Genomic DNA, 16,863 nt, shown 5'->3' with positions numbered 1-16,863 from the left:
CTGAGTAAAAAAAAAAAAAAAGTTTTCGGCTAAATGGAAACCAAAAGGGTGAATCTCGAAAAACCTCGTGTGGAATTGACCCAGAACAAGCAGCCGGTGCCGGCAAGTTACTGGAGAGAGAGATGGAGAAGGGTGGGAGTGCTTCAGCAGAAGCACAAGGAGACGCCGCAGTTGAAATGAATGAAGAAACGAACGAAACGAAAGAAAACCCTGTGTGCACAGTGCCGTTTATAATTGTTGGTCAGAAAAATGCGGCCCGAGCCGTGCTCTTGTGTGCTCACCTGTGTCTGTGTGTGTGGGTGTGCGCATCGGGACTGAACTCCGCTGTGCGCAATACAGAGGAGGATTGTAAAGGTGCAACCATGTAGAGACAGAAATGACATGCCATCGTGTAAACAATTTAAGTCATCACATTATAAAGTGAAACGTTTCACCGTATAACACGATAAATAGTATATGTTATTATATGGAGTGTCTGTCGCTCAAAATAATATAACTTTAGTTTATGAAGAGATAAGACGGAGCCCTCTCCTCTCCTCTTAAATGCTTTATTCACTAGTGTGTGAATTGACCTGGATACGAAGCATCCGTAGCGGCAAATAATATAACAGTAGTTTCTAAAGAGCTAAGACCAAAAAAAGAAAAATAAATCAGCAGCAGCGATCATATTTCAGCAGCGGAGCACCACCGCTGCTAGTTGCATATAGGGGAAACACTGTTGCTCAGTGGAATTGTTCTGTTTTGGATCCAAATTAGTGTTAGTGTATTTTAATATTGAGAATTTCGCTTCGACAAGCTCTCTCTTTTTTGACCATACACCTGTTTGCATCCCTGAGAATAATGCCAAACAACATTGCTCAAAAAGTTGCTCTGTGTATCATCAGTCTAACAGTTGTGTTGGTGAGTCAAAATGAATGAGGGCTGCGCAATATTAGACAAAACTGACAATGCGACGACGATTTTGTATACTGCGATATGTATTGCAGTAGCTTATTGCAATAACTTAAATAGCTCTATTTGGAAAGAAGTCATCATTTGGGCTTTGGAAAGGCTGTATTTGCATGAAATATACATTTTACAATCAGACTGTCCTGGAAATTGAGAACTTCACAACCTAAAGTATTAACCAGCAAAATAAGTATGGCATATTGCCTTTGACTAATATTATATTGATATAATCAACTTATACTGCAAGTCTCACAATGTGACTATTGCACAAGAACACATTGCGATGGTGATGCTCTAATGATATTGCACAGCCCTAAATTTGATTGAATTCTATGGTTCATCATAGAAAAATAACCAGTTTCTGGATTGGATTTATGACCCCTGCACCATTTTTGCACTGCATAGGAGTGACCCCCATCAAGTTATTGGAAGTAACTAAGTAACTTCTACTTTAAGTACATTTTAAACCCACAACTAATAAATCCAGACCAGAGTGGCTTTATTTCAAAACGCTCCTCAGCTAACAATTTATGTAGGCTCTTTAATATTATTCATTTAACAAAATTTGAAACAGAGCCCAGTATAACAGTGGCTTTAGATGCGGAGAAAGCCTTTGATAGGTTAGAGTGGCCGTATTTATTTAAAGTATTGGCCAAGTTTGGATTTGGCCCACTATTTATTAATTGGGTAAAAACTCTCTATCACAAAGCACGGGCAAAAATCAGCACCAATGGACAAGTTTCATCTATGTTTCCCTTAGGTAGATCAAGCCGACAGGGATGCCCTTTGTCTCCTGGGGCCAGTTGCACCAACTGGTCTTAAGCCTGGTCTTAAGCTAAGTCGGTCGTAACTTGGCGTTCTAAGTCCGACTTAATAGTTACGCCGGTTGCACCAACAGGGCTTAAGACTTCTTCTCACTAAGACCGGGCATAAATCTTACACCTAGTCAAGAGCAGGTGTAAGGTCATTATCAAGCTGCGCTCATGCGCTCTAGAGTGCAGAGAGCGCAACTTTATTATGGCACGTCTGTATACGAGCGGGCATTTAGACGGGAGAGAGTAATTAGGGACAGAAGCAATTTGACATAGCCTATATAATGACGGGGAGCTGATTGAGAGGTTTCAGTTCAGTAGGAGAGATCTGTTTGAACTTATTGAGAGAGCTGTCACTGGATTTACAGTTTGTGTTGGGCTGCAACGCAGCACTACCACCAGCCTTCCCACCAGGCAGGGGAATCCTCCCCAAATACGTCAACAATGATGTCACTGTAAATTGAGGTTTTCGGGGAGGACCCCCGCCAGTTGGATGATTTTTTTTGGAGATGTATTTTTTTGCCTTGCTGAGAAGATCTTTCCACTTCTTCCTCATGTCAGCCTCTGTATGAAGGCAGCCAGAGTCTGAACACGTATTGATATGCCCTGTTATCTCTGCCCATACCGACTGTTTGTTCTTATTTGTGATACGTCTCTGTGCTCGCTGTACAGCTTGATTAATTTTCTAATTTCATTGTCGGTAAAGTTTTTCGTTGATCCTTCAAGTTTTCTTCAAATCTTAAACTGTAAATAAACTGTCAACACAGATGAGAGGGGCTGTCAACTGTCAATTGTCATCTGTCTAGCACATGGGGTGATTCAGCGGCGCATCATTTAACGTCACCACGCTCCTCTAGGCAGGCTGCGAGGGGCATTCCGGGGGCATTCACATGGATGCGCACAGCTAAAACCAGCGTAGCTAAGACCAGGCGTAAGCCCTGTTGGTGCAACCGGTGTAAGTCCACTCCTTAAGACTGGTCTTAACAAAGACCGTCTTAGGAGTTACGACCAGGCGTAGTAAAGACCAGTTGGTGCAACCGGCCCCAGGACTTTTCGTCTTGGCAATTGAGCCTTTAGCTGACGTAATCAGACAGGATCCTGATATAAAGGGCTTCCATGTGGATCAGACAGTTCATAAAATTAATCTCCTGGCGGATGACGTTATCTTATACTTAAAAGATCCTGACAATTCCCTTACCAAATTACAAACTATATTAAATACTTATGGTAATATTTCAGGTTACAAGGTGAATTGGGAAAAGAGTGAAATTATTCCATTGACAAATTTTGATCACTCCAAACTCCAGCGTACTAGTTCATTCAGACGGCCTTCTAACGGTATAAAATATCTTGGAATAATTGTAGACAACAACCTCAAAAACCTATATAAATTGAATTACCTCCCATCGCTCAGTAAGACTGAAGATGATTTACGTAGGTGGATGGGTTTGCCTCTCACCCTGATTGGCAGAGTTAATTGTATTAAAATGAATGTACAACCAAGACTGCAATATCTGTTTCAATCCCTACCCATTCCATTACCACAATCCTTTTTTAAAACTCTTAATAAATATGTCAGACAATTAATATTGAACTGTAAGGCACCCCGGATATCAATGGAGAAGTTAACATGGGACTATGGATTAGGGGGACTTCGACTACCCAGTTTTAAAAGCTACTACTGAGCAGCTCAAATGAGATTTATCTTATCCTTTTTTGAGGGCAGTGGCCCACCCCCTTGGACACAAATTGGGCTGCATCTCCTGAAAGAAAAGGTACACAGTAACTTCATTTATAAGCATAACTGTAGAACGGTAGCCAACAGGACAGATAACCCTATATTGAAGCATTTGATTAAAATTTGGTATGAGGTTCACAAAAGTCTTGGATTGAAAGTGGGACTGTCACCTAAAACACCTTTAAGACAAAATGAACTTATACCCATGACTCTAAACAATAAGATTTTGGATGTATGGCATCAAAAAGGAATCCATCGTTTGGAGGACTGCTTTGACAAAGGACTTCTCATGTCATTCAAGCATCTGAAGAGAAAATATGACTTGTCCAATCAAACTTTTTTTTGTTATCTCCAATTAAGATCTTTTCTGAGAGCTAACTTGGGTCCCGAAATGATCTTGCCTGTCATTAATGATGTTGAGAGATTGCTTTGTGAGGGGAATGCATGTAAATTCATTTCCAAAATGTACCGTCTATTGCTAAATGAGGGCCCAAAACCCGGTCTGCACAAATCTAGAATGAAATGGGAATCAGATCTCAATGTTACAATTGATGAACAGCTCTTGGCAGATTTATGTCAAAGCAGCTTGTCGGCTACTATTAACGCCCGCTATAGATTGATTAACTATAATATTCTACATCAGTTATACCTTACCCCAGAAAAATTACATTCTTTAAAATCTAACTTGTCAGAAATGTGCTTCAGATGGGATATTGAAATTGGTTCCTTTTTGCATTGTACCTGGCTGTGTACAAAGGTGAGGCCTTTCTGGCATAACATCTGCTCCACTTTGACCAGGATTACAGGAGTTAATGTTCCACCGGACCCGGAGCTTTGTTTACTGGGGAACTTTACAAGTATTCGTGGTTCTCTAAATAATGCACAACTTAAATTTATGGAAATTACTCTGTGTGTGGCCAGGAAGTGCATTGCAGTATCATGGAAATCTGATTCCCTCTTCCTATCAATAGGTGGTCTTTGAAGATTAACAATTGCATTCCCCTGGAGAAAATTACATACAGTATAAGAAAACAATATGACACCTTTTTGAAAGTTTGGCAGCCTTATTTGGATTACTTGGCTGCGCCTCTTGTGTCAAGTCCTTGATGTGATCTTTTGGGTTGACTTTATGCACTGACCTTTTTTTTGTTGTTGTTGTTTGCTGAGGGTTTTGGGGCTTTTTTTTTTGTGGGGTGGGGACTTGTTTTTTTTTTTGTTTTTTTTTTTGTGCCTTGTTTTGTGTTATGTTGATATGTTCTTTGTGTAATTACATAAAACTGAAAATAAAATATTCCACAAAAAAAAGTACATATTAAACGAACTACTTTTTACTTGTACTTAAGTAGAAATTCATCAAAGTAAAGTACTTTTACTTGAGTAGAATTTTTCAGTACTTTTTCCACCTCTGCCATCTACTGATATGGAGGCATGGAGGCTTTATGACCTTCACTGCAGCCTTCCACCAGGGGCCAATCGAGATGTTTTGGCTTCCATTGGGGAGAGCATAGACTTTCAACATGGACCCTCCAGCTGAGTGTCTTATCAAAATGAACGCCATGTACTTATAATAGCAGACTTGATTATTGGATTTGTAATGGATCCTGTTCAAGTAATGCATATCGCAGCTCTAATGTAAGCTTTTAAAGCTGGAACATCAATCGCAGAAACATAGAATACATATGCACAGACCAACAAATAAGCAGATTAAATATTTCAACTTTTTTTTTCTTTTGTGTCACCAGTTTGCTATGATGATGATCTGACAGATGGCCTTTTCCGAACACTGTACCGACTCTGCTGTAGCTTTTCTCACACCTGCACGATCTTCATCTCCATAGAGAAAAGGTAAGGAGAAATGCCATCTAGGTATCTTTAAGCATGTTGGTCCTGGTAGCCATGGTTTAGCACAAAACATCCACACTGCGGTTGTGTTTGGTTAGTGAGATTTCCACAACTGCTTGTGGAATGTCATAATCATGTCATTCGGTTGATGAAAATACCTCGTACCTGAGTATACTGAGTTCAAATAAACACAAGAAATTTGTGCTCAAGAGAAAGGATCAGCGCTCAGTGAATAACCTCCTAAGCCCTATGATAAGCTATTATGGCAAGGCTTAACTATACAAACCAATGAGTAGTGTTAGCTAACACGTCTTTGGGGTCATCAGGTGGGAACCTCCTTTCACCAGTGTTTCGTCTAGTTGGTTCCACGACACCTCCAGGAGGCTAGACAGTGATCTCTGGCGTCCCAGAGACACTCCCCTAATGCCAGCTCTCACTGCTCCCCGCACCAACCCAACAACCTCCTTTACCTTACTTACACATGGCTTTCTCAGCCCAAACAGCACTGCCACATTCAACAAACCCAGGCTCCATTTATGCAACCTCCAGGTAGTGACCGTGCTGATACTACCTTTCCTAGCACATTAACCATACTCTATTTCGAAAGCTAAACTTTTCAACACCTGGTTATGTCGCCATGTATACCGGCCTTGTGACAAGCTAACTTTACAGCCTGACAAAATATGCTTTAAGGTTGCGGTACCTGAACACAATGGGCATAATGGGTCCCCATTTACCCACAGTTTTAGGTTCTGGGGGGTTGGTAACACATCGTATGTAGCCCCTACCAGGAATCTAATACAATTCTCCTCCATATTCCACAGGTCCCTCCAACTAAGCTTCCTCTTCTCTACACTTTCCCAGTTCAACCACTGTCCCTGCTTAGCCTGGCCACTACCTTTGCACCCCTTAATATCTCCTCCTGTCTACGTATCTGTTCCACAACCGGCTTTCTTTTATCTCTGGGACCTGCTTTATTCCATACCGGTTTGCCTGAGCCAAGCCCTAGGCCTCTCTGGCCAAACTGAACATTATCTACAATCTCTGCATGCCTAAGAACTACCTCTGCCTCCTGAACTGCCGATCTTGGGTTCCATTTCCTCCCCTTGGTTGGATTTGGAACCACACTCCTAACTACCACGTCCCTACTCCCAGATAACAACAGCTCTGTCCTGACCTTGGTACATTTAAATTCCTCTGTTAAACTAGATACTGGCAGCTGAAGAATCTCTTTTCCATACAATGCAACACTACTTAGACACCTAGGAACGCCCAACCACTTTCTAATATAGGAGCTGACTGACCTATCACTTCTCTCCACAACGGATATTGGAATTTCATAAATTGACAGTGGCCACATTAACCTAGGATATAGCCCAAACTGCAAACACCACAACTTCAACTTTCCTGGAAGTTTTGATTTATCTATTCTATCCAATCCTTCAGCCACATATTTTCTAAATTTCACCACCTGTTCCTCATCATTCAACTCCACATTGTTCCACCTACCTAAGCTCTTTACTGACTTTTCCCTAATTGTTGGGATTTCCTCATTATCTATGACAAACTTCCTATCACTTAACTTCCCTCTACGTATTGACATGCTTCTCAACTTACAAGGCTTAATCTTCATGCTGGCCCACTTGAGGTTCTTATTTAACTTCTCTAGTAGCCTCTTTGTACATGGCATTGATGTGGTCACCAGTGTCATGTCATCCATGTAAGCCCTAACTAACGGAAGATGCACCCCGTTCTGCCATCTCTCCCCACCTACCACCCACTTGGAAGTCGTGATGATTACTTCCATCGCCATAGTAAATGCTAATGGAGAAACTGTACACCCTGCCATAATACCTATTTATAGCCTCTGCCAACCTGTTGTGAAACCTGCAGTACTTAGACACAACCTAATATCCTGAAAATATGCTTTCACTAAGTTAACAACTACCTGCGGCACTTTGAAGTAGTCAAACACACTCCAAATGAGGCTACGTGGTACTGAACCAAATGCATTTGCAAGATCTAAAAATATTACATGCATGTCCCTTTTTTTAATCTTCTCTGCCTGAATCTGGTGCCAGATCATGCCAGTATGCTCTAAACACCCTGCTTAACCTGGTATTCCTGTCTTCTGCACCATAGTATCTATTAAGCTATTCCTTTCTGAGTAGCAAGCTAATCTCTGTGCTACTACACTAAAGAAAATCTTCCCCTCTACATTCAATAGAGAAATCATCCGGAATTGGGTAAGGTCCACAGACTCCTTCTCTTTAGGAATGAGGACACCCCCTGCCCTACGCCATGCTCTTGGGATAATTTGTTTCTCCCAAACTATTCTTAGCTGTTTCCACAAAAATTTAAGGATATCAGATGCACTTTTATAAACCCAGTAGGGGACTCCATTAGGCCCTTGCAGCCTTTGCACGCCTGACCACCTCCTGAACTTCCTTCCACCTAGGTGGTCTGACATCCATCTCATGCTCCACCCCTCCTAATGGATATCTGGTGGAAAACCTACTATCCTATTCTTCTCTTCTTCTGAATATGTATTTCTCAAATATTCTTCAACCTCTAGCCGTGCTGCTTTTAGCTGCCCAACCTTTTCCTGGCTAAACAATCCTTTAACAAACTTAAAAGGGTCCCTGAAAAAAGCTGTCCTTACATATTCCTTCTTCCTCCTCATTTTCCTGAGATGCTCTGCCCTTCTAAGAGCTGCTAGCCTGCTTCTCAACTCCTCTTGCAAAATATTAGTTCCCTCCCTTTCTTCTTCTGTAGCCTTTTTCCACTGCTTTCTTAACTGTCTCCTTTCCTTAACTAACTTCTCTATTTCTCCTTGCCGCCTACACTTATCTGACTGTACCCTCTCACCCCTCTTTCTCTCATGCACCCAAACCTCTCTGCACCATATGAGTAAATTATATCTCTCATCTTTTCTAACTTTTATATTGCATTTTTTCTAAGCCTGCTTTGGATTACTGACAAATCTCTTTTAACTATCTCCCATTCTTTACTGTCATTTGCCCTAGGCCATCTAACTCTAACCTTTTGATCTATCGCTCTCTCTCTGACTGGCCCGCTAACCTCAGTGTCACCTGCATCCCCTCTTACTACCTCCTCTTCAGTGGCAGTGTTACTGATATCCTGCCAACTGTGGTTTTCTGCCTGTCGCTGGACTTCATCCGACTGACTCGACTGACTTCTTAGGAAGTACTGATCAATGCGGCTACTCTGCCCTTTCTTTGCCACACACTTCTTCTTTCCCTGATGAGTTCTGAGGCCTTTTATTGATGTTACTTTCTGCCAGCTGCAAGAACAAACCTGAAGCATCCTGTTCTTGATTGAGCTACTTTTGTCCTCTACAGATGCACTCGCCTTGCCCTGAGTGCTGCTAATTCTAGCCCTGGTGGATAGGTCTGTGCCCCCATCCTAAACTGAGTCACAGATCCAATGCATAGTCGTGTCCGTTCCAATGTCTGTTACTGTGTAATCCAAATGCGAGTCATTTTTCACCCCTGCTCTCGCTGACTCTTGGGGTATTTTCCCTATGTTGGCTGTAGCTAATTTTGGTTGTAGCAAGGCTGCTAGGCCCCACCACAGCTGCCATGGGTTGCTAGCTCATGCCAGCACCTTTGGGGTCTTTGCCCTCCTGCCAGCTGTCTTTCCAAGCGGTCACATGGTCTTTCCCTTGTTGTCAGCTGCCCTAATCACAGCAGTAACTAGCTGGGCTGGTTCTGAGTTCAAATAAACACAAGAAATTTGTGCTTTAGAGAAAGGATCAGTGCTCAGTGAATAACCTTCTAAGCCCTATGATAAGCTATTATGGCAAGGCTTATCTATACAGACCAATGAACAGTGATAACTAACACACCTTTTGGATCATCAGGTGTAGGGTTGAGTACTGAAAGTCGGTTCTTATATGGAACCGGTACCTATACAACCGATACCTACCGGACCGAAACAAAACGCACATTACGGTGCCTCCTTTCGGTGCTGTTTTTTTAACGCTATGTCTCCCTCTATTGGACGTTACACGTAACAGAATCATTATTCATTCATTTGTTCATTTGTTGAGTGTATATTATTATTTAAAGGCACGCTAAGCACCGTTGGGCGTCACTTCTGTTTACGTTCAACAATGTTATCAAACACAACGGAGCTAGCTCGCCCCTCCCTCCTCCCCCCCTCGTCCTCCGTGACTCTGTCATGAACAAGCGATAGCTGTTAGTTACCCTGGATTTACACACCTGTTAGGGATAGTGAACCCAACATGAAAATTCACCCATTATCTACTCAGCCATATGCCGATGGACGCTCAGGTGAAGTCTTAGAGTCCTCACAACACTTGCAGAGATCCAAGGGGAGAGGACGTAGCAACACAACTCCACCTAATGGAGGCTTACGGCACCCCACATTCAAACGTCCAAAAACAGATAATTGAAACCACAAAATATCTCCATACTGCTCGTTCGTAGTGATCCAAGTGTCCTGAAGCCTGACATAAAAAGTTGTTTGGAAAAACGTCATTTGAACTCTGTTTTTAGCCTCATTGTAGCCTGCAGCTCTAACTGCTTCTCTGTGCACCGTGTTCACTTGTGCACGTTTGCGTGAGACTGTGAGACATAGGCACCGCGTTCATGTGTGTGTGCTTGCTTTCACTGGTCTTGTGCTGGCTGGTTGGTACAGCCTGGACCCAAATGTTTTTGTTGCCATTTGCGGAGCCTGGGCTGCCTACAGAGACCTGACTTTAATAGAGTTAATATTATTTTTTATTTTATTCTATTTTAAAACTGTTAATAGTGTTCATATACCTGTTTATTTCCCTCAGAAATAAATAAATAAAAACATTGTTTTTATTATAATTTAAAACTGTTATACAAAATACACACTTCTGAAAGGTGGCCCATTTGTGCCACTTTTCAACCTCCATAAAAAACTCATATTTTGAGGTATCGGTTCAGGCACCGTTTAAGCACCGGTACCGTTTTTTTAAAAGTATCGGTTCGGCACCGGTATCAGAAAAAACCCAAACGATACCGAACCCTAATCAGGTGGGAACCTCCTTTCACCAGTGTTTCGTCGAGTTGGTCCCACGACACCTCCAGGAGGCTAGACAGTGACCTCTGGCGTCCCAGAGACACTCCCGTAATGCCAGCTCTCACTGCTCCCCGCACCAACCCAACTACCTCCTTACCTTACTTACACATGGCTTTCTCAGCCCAAACAGCACTGCCACATTCAACAAACCCAGGCTCCATTTATGTGAGCCCCTTTCACACATTCTGTCTATCCCTGAGATGTTTAGAAACATTTCCTTCATGGGGTCATGTGTGAATGGAAGCCGGGATATTCAGGGAAATCTGTTCCAACAGTTTCCTAAAATGTAGTTAAATATGCGTTCATTATGAATTAGGCCTTGTCATCAGCTCTAAATGTTATGTATTTCAGTTAAATGTTGTTTCTTTATGTATATTTTGTTATGTTTACAGTATTTCCTGATTTGCATGTTGGTGTTTGTCAGTGTTTGTTCACACATTAAAGAACAAAAAAAACAGGTCCAAATACAGTACACTGCCCCCACCCGGTCACCGTCTTTTGTATGATTGACTGTCATTGGTGTCAGAAGGGGACTCACGGACTTCTGTGAGACTCCTTGTGTGAAGATAAACATGTACAACAGGCAGATTTTTCACCATGAAGCTTCTGAGTAGCCAAGTGACAAAGATGAAGGATAGTCATATTCAGCCAGAAAAGGATGCAAAGATTAACTGAGATGGTAAACAGTTAAGTGGAAGAGTTGGTGCCACGGCTCTGTTGGAATTTGGTGAACCTCAGAAATAGGTGATCTTTCTCCAGATGAAATGTGAAATGCCAAAATATATTTGTTACCCGCTTATGATATACACAAAAATATACATCATTAAACAGCTTCTCTGTATTGTTAACCAGTTCCCTCTGTCTCTCTGCCCTAAGTATAGTATACACAGAGTGAAACAGGGAGCTTCTTTTGTTACTTTTATTCCACTTGGATTCAAGAATGAACTGATGAGAATTTGATGGTTGAAAGTCAAGGTCAGGACCTCACAAAACATGTTTCTGGCCATAATTCAGATATTCAAACACTAATTATGATGCATTTTCACAAGTGTCTAATAGGATAAAATCAACAAGTGATCACATTTTATATCTAGCATAATGTTCTACAAAAACCCGTTTTGGCCATTATTAAACATCATATCTCAAGAACAGAAGGGGAGACATTTGGTCAGATACTGAATGGTTACACTAATCTTGAAACTGTGCTTATTGTATGGATCGTCTGTGTTGTCAGGGGGAAGATGTGTGTGAGGCATCCACGTTTTCACAGATGTAGACTATAAGAGAAGCTTGACTGGTTCATATTGGCATACAACCGCAAAGTGGTAATTCTCTTTTGGGTTTTGATGATATGTGTGAAGCATAAGCTTTTTTTTATTCTAAGGTTTGTTTATAGCTCACACACAAACAAGTTATAAGCTCAAGCAGTGATCGTGTTTCCCGTTGTGCCTGGATTTCTCACAAGGATGAACTTCACCTTGCGACACATGGATGTTTCCTGTGATGCCTACAACCATTTCCGCCACTGTCTGTTCCAACTCCAGGACCTGGTGGATGGACGATGCAGCTTTCGAGTGGAACAGCTCCCTTCTAACTTCGCTCAGTTTCTTCTGTATGAACGCATAGAGCAACTGGTGAGGAAAACACATAATCTGAACCCTATCCTTAACCTGAAAGCCTTTAATCTAAATCCTGAATCCATCTAAATTTCTCTGAACTCACTGTGTAGACACAGATATAGGACTGAAGATGGCACTACTAATGTGTTTCTTTCACTATTTAACCTGTGTAGACATTTTATTAAGGTACACCGGGGTTGCAGTTACACAGGCAGAGTCTAAGCAAAATGAGATCCATTACTCAATCTGTGTAAACGGGTGTATTAATTACAATTTAAAAAATTTCTTCTGTCAGACGTGTGAGACAGATTAGTGAAAAAGGTGATGAAGTGTGAGTGAAAAGGCAGCTGAAGGACCTTCTGTGTAGACAAGCCATGAGGCATAAACTTTCTCAAATTTAAAACCGTACAATCTAGGCAATAATTATAATATATATTGAGGCAGAAAAATTCTCCCCAATATTCAAATATGCTCAAATTGCTCTGCTACGTAAGGAAACCACACACCGCCTACTGAAATAATTATCAAATATAATCACAGCGATGGGTCGGGTCCGGGCATTTTTAGGCAATTCTGAGCAACAAGCAGAAGAATTGGAAGACATTTAGGAATTTAGCAACACAATCTGCCTTTTGCATCAGCTGAGGCTTAAACTCACAACCTCTGAGACTAAGAATCAATTTCTATCTCACTGAGCTAATTAGTCAGTGACAATTCATGTGTAGCTTCACAAATTGACTAAGCCAGACGTGCAGGTTTAGCAGCTGTCCATGCATGGAAAAGCAGATTTCAAACCACTGTAAAAAAATTCCGTTATCGAAACAAAAATCTGAAAATACACATATTGCTTCTCAACAGCATGGAGATGTTGGTAATTTGTTTGTAACAATGATTGATTTGCTCCATAAGTGAAAAACTGATGTTTAAAATTGCCATTTTTACATTGACTCCAATTGTTCACATTAGAGCAAAATTCAAAATGCTGTCAAAAATTCAGTTTTTGAGATAAAATTCTAAAATTTGCCACACATCATCTACCATGACTTTTTTTTTCCATGAACATTGAAGATTTATTTAGCACGAATTTGCATGTACATGTTTACAGTACCGTTTACAGTCAAACATTTTGATGCACTGTAGGCTCAATTTTTGATATATCAAAAATCTGAGAAATGTAGATTTGTAGGACAGTCTGAAGATGCTCTGTAGCAAGTTTGGTGTCAATTGAGCAAAAATTGTGGGAGGAAATAGGTTTAAGAAATTTTACAGTTTTTGAAAAAAAAAAACAGAGTGATGAACTTCATAGTTTTTAATAGGTTTAAATGTACAAAAGTTTCTTCAGTATTGGGGCTACAGTTTGATGAAAGTTGTGAAGTTGTAACACGTATGGTTGATTTGTTATGAATTTTCAAAGTTTTCAACTTTAGACGCTTGCTGTAGCGCCACCATCAGGACTATTGGCTTGAGTTTACAGCTGAGGATATCTGGCATGAGACTGGACCTTTGTGCAAAGTTTGGTGAGTTTTCACCCATGGGAAGTATGATTTCCTCTGAAGAAGAAAGAAGAAAGAAGAAGAAGAAGAATACCTAGGATTACAGTAGTGTCCTGGCAGCTTAGCTGCCCGGACCCTAACAAGAAGCTGATGCAACCATCCTGTCATTACTGTTAAAAAAACACATACGTAGCACAAACACAGTTATCAGTGACTTAAGTGAATTTAAAAAGGCATCAGCTTTATGTAGCCTTTAGCTTCATCTTTTGGAAGCTAATAAAGCATAAATTGCTTTGCTTCCATTCAGTACCTGCAAAGTGTTACTCAGCACTGCACTCTTGAGGCCCAAAAGTTGCACATCTACTGGGCCTTTTCCACTGTCACTTTTGGTTGCACCAAGTCAGGCCAAGCTGCACCAATTTGCGTTTCCATTATCAGTATAGATGCACCGTGCTATACTGAGCTGTGCCAGAGATGGACCTTCTCTGGAGTAGGTCCAAAAGCGGGGCCACCCGCCCTCAAGCGGGTAGCTGTGCCTGTGACGTCACGCTGACTGCAGCCAACCCCCAACAGCCCTGCTTCTCCCCTTGAAACAAGCAGTGTGTGTTGCGAGAATCTACTCACCTCTGTCTGCAGGAGACCAGAGAGAAAGGCGTTTTTTCCGTGTGATCAGCTCTCAGTACTTTTGTAGCTTCTAACTCAGTCTCTGTGGTTGGAGTTTAGTTTCTCTCCTGCATCCTGTTTGTACTTCAGATATGTGATTTATTTTACTGTTTCATGTTCACTTTCAGCTGTATTAGAAGTTGTGTGAAGTTGCTGCTGAAAAACTCAGCATTTCCTTATTTTGCTGCTTTACAATAACAGTTTTTACTTAACAGAATAATGTGGGACTTTTATTGTGAAGAATCTAAAAAATTGCAGGGAGGAAAGTGAAAGCAGAAACAGCCACAGTGACATGTTAGACTTTGGTCCTGTTTATACGACAATGATTTCAACTGAAAATGTTAAACTTTAGTTGCGTTTTGGCCAATCATTTACACGACAGCGGCGTTTTGGGTGCCTGAAAACGCAACGTTTTGAGAACGGGTTCCAGAGTGCAATTTTTTGGAAACGGCACCGTCTCCATTGTCATGTAAACTTGCAATATGCAGTTCCTTTGAAAACGGACACTTTTCGCACATGCGCATTACGCTTCCAGTCACTAGGCATGCACGAGAAAGTCGACCATCACAACAACAATGGCGGACTCCCGAGCTCTGCTTATGCTGCTCACCCTATTGAATTTATCAACGCTTCCCCATCATAGTGTAGATTGACTGTAGTAACTCCACCTCGCAGTCTGTCCAGACAAACGTTCATGCGGTTGCCATTTTGTTTGTTTATACATCGCCGCTCTGTAGAAGGAAGCGTAAGCGTCACACCGCCAACTACTGGCCTGGCATGTATACTGCAGCATTTTGGTCATTTTTGCGGATCCATGTGCATGGCGATTGTTATCAAAACTTTGTCGTCTAAACACGGAACTTTTTTCAAAACGAAAATGAGAAACGATTCTGTTTTCAGTGGATCGTTTTCGGGTAAACATGGCCTTAAGCTGCGTTCACACCAAACGCGAATTCGCAAATTCGCGCGTCAAGGTTACATACAAAGTCAATGCAAAGACGCGATTAGACGCGTCTAGCGCGACGCGATGGACGCGATAGAGGCGTTCAGCGCGGCGCGATAGACACGAAATTCGCGTCCAACGCCTCATCGCTCGAGTTGAAAATATTGAACTTTTGAGGCGAATTTGCGTGATGCTGTGCCGCGAAAGCCAATCAGCGTTGAGATTCTCCCGACGTCACTGGCGTGTGTCAACAACAATAAAATGCTACTCACTGGAGACAGATGGACAGGCGCTCCGCAGCTGAAATAGAGCGGCTGTAGTTGGTGTCCTGCTGGGAGATCCTGGCACCAACCCTCGCCAACCGGTCCTCAAACTGGGCCCCAGTCAGCCTGAAGAACTGCTGAAAGCGGCTATCATCCAGACAGAGTTCCTGGAGGAGGTGGTGAAACTCGCCGAGCTGGATGCGCTTCTGCAGGATAGGGTGAACCCAAAAACGACGGCGTTTAGCCCTCCGACGCATCTGGGACCAGAGGAGGTAAACAACAAAGCAGCGATGGTGAAAGTTGCCGAGGAGACTGGCGATGATGCGAATGAACATCGCGTCATTCGCGCGAGTAGCGGGGAAGCCGGCTGTGCTAGCCGGAGCTAAGCTAGTGCTAACGTTCATAGTACAACCATTCTGCAAACTAATTAAACACACATATTTACAGAACTTACCAAGTAGACCAGTCTCCTCGGCAACTTTCACCAAAGCCTGCTCCTTTTTGTTGGGGTCTCTGCAGAGTAGACACGTAGTATCATATAGCTCCGGGTAGCCGCACACCGCAATAATAAATTTCTCCTTCATCTCGGCATCAACAACTGGACATCGGGGCGTCAAGACGTCACTGACGACCATGGCAAGATAACCACCATCGCTGCTTTGTTGTTTACCTCCTCTGGAAGTCCCAGATGCGTCGGAGGGCCAAACGCCGTCGTTTTTGGGTTCACCCTATCCTGCAGAAGCGCATCCAGCTCGGTGAGTTACACCACCTCCTCCAGGAACTCCGTCTGGATGATAGCCGCTTTCAGCAGTACTTCAGGCTGACTGGGGCCCAGTTTGAGGACCTGTTGGCGAGCGTTGGTGCCAGGATCTCCCGGCAGGACACCAACTACAGCCGCTCTATTTCAGCTGCGGAGCGCCTGTCCATCTGTCTCCGGTGAGTAGCAGTTTATTGTTGTTGACACACGCCAGTGACGTCGGGAGAATCTCAACGCTGATTGGCTTTCGCGGCACAGCGTCACGCGAATTCGCCTCAAAAGTTCAATATTTTCAACTCGAGCGATGAGGCGTTGGACGCGAATTTCGCGTATATGCACTCGCGTCATGCGCGTGCAATTCGCTTCACTCGCATCTGGTGTGAACGCACAGTTAGAGCTGCAGACAGCAAGCTCTTACTGCGGCTCTGCAAACAGCTCACCTCCAACACATAAACTTCTTTTACCTGCCCTGCTGTGTGATGGAAAAACACATGCAGCAAAAATGACAGGGGACTTTAGCCATGGATCAGCATTCTGCTTTTAACCATCATGACTTAAGACAAGCCATCATCACTTAAAGACACACCGTTAAGCAGGTTGCCCTGTTGTAATGGAAATGCATATCCCTGCCGTGCTGGGCTGATGGACCACACCAAGCCAGCTCATGACTGTCAAAAAGGGGTATATCATT

At 42.5% G+C, this 16,863-nt stretch overlaps 1 protein-coding gene across 11 annotated transcripts in view; it reads left to right on the top strand.

The window, feature by feature from the left end:
- The window catches only part of mettl22 (methyltransferase 22, Kin17 lysine), a 90,491-nt gene that overhangs the window by 55,420 nt on the left and 18,208 nt on the right, over nucleotides 1–16,863 (top strand). For all 11 annotated transcript variants that reach the window (XM_033643910.2, XM_033643907.2, XM_033643908.2 and 8 more), the window contains 2 exons: nucleotides 5,241–5,343; nucleotides 11,900–12,068. In XM_033643910.2, coding sequence (XP_033499801.1) covers nucleotides 5,241–5,343; nucleotides 11,900–12,068 — 272 coding nt within the window. The remainder of the gene's footprint in view (nucleotides 1–5,240; nucleotides 5,344–11,899; nucleotides 12,069–16,863) is intronic.

Source organism: Epinephelus lanceolatus, chromosome 18 (assembly GCF_041903045.1).
Source record: "Epinephelus lanceolatus isolate andai-2023 chromosome 18, ASM4190304v1, whole genome shotgun sequence".
NCBI lineage: Eukaryota > Metazoa > Chordata > Actinopteri > Perciformes > Serranidae > Epinephelus > Epinephelus lanceolatus.
The sequence above is the reverse complement of the archived record's forward strand: the minus strand, read 5'-3'. Positions and strand labels throughout refer to the sequence as shown.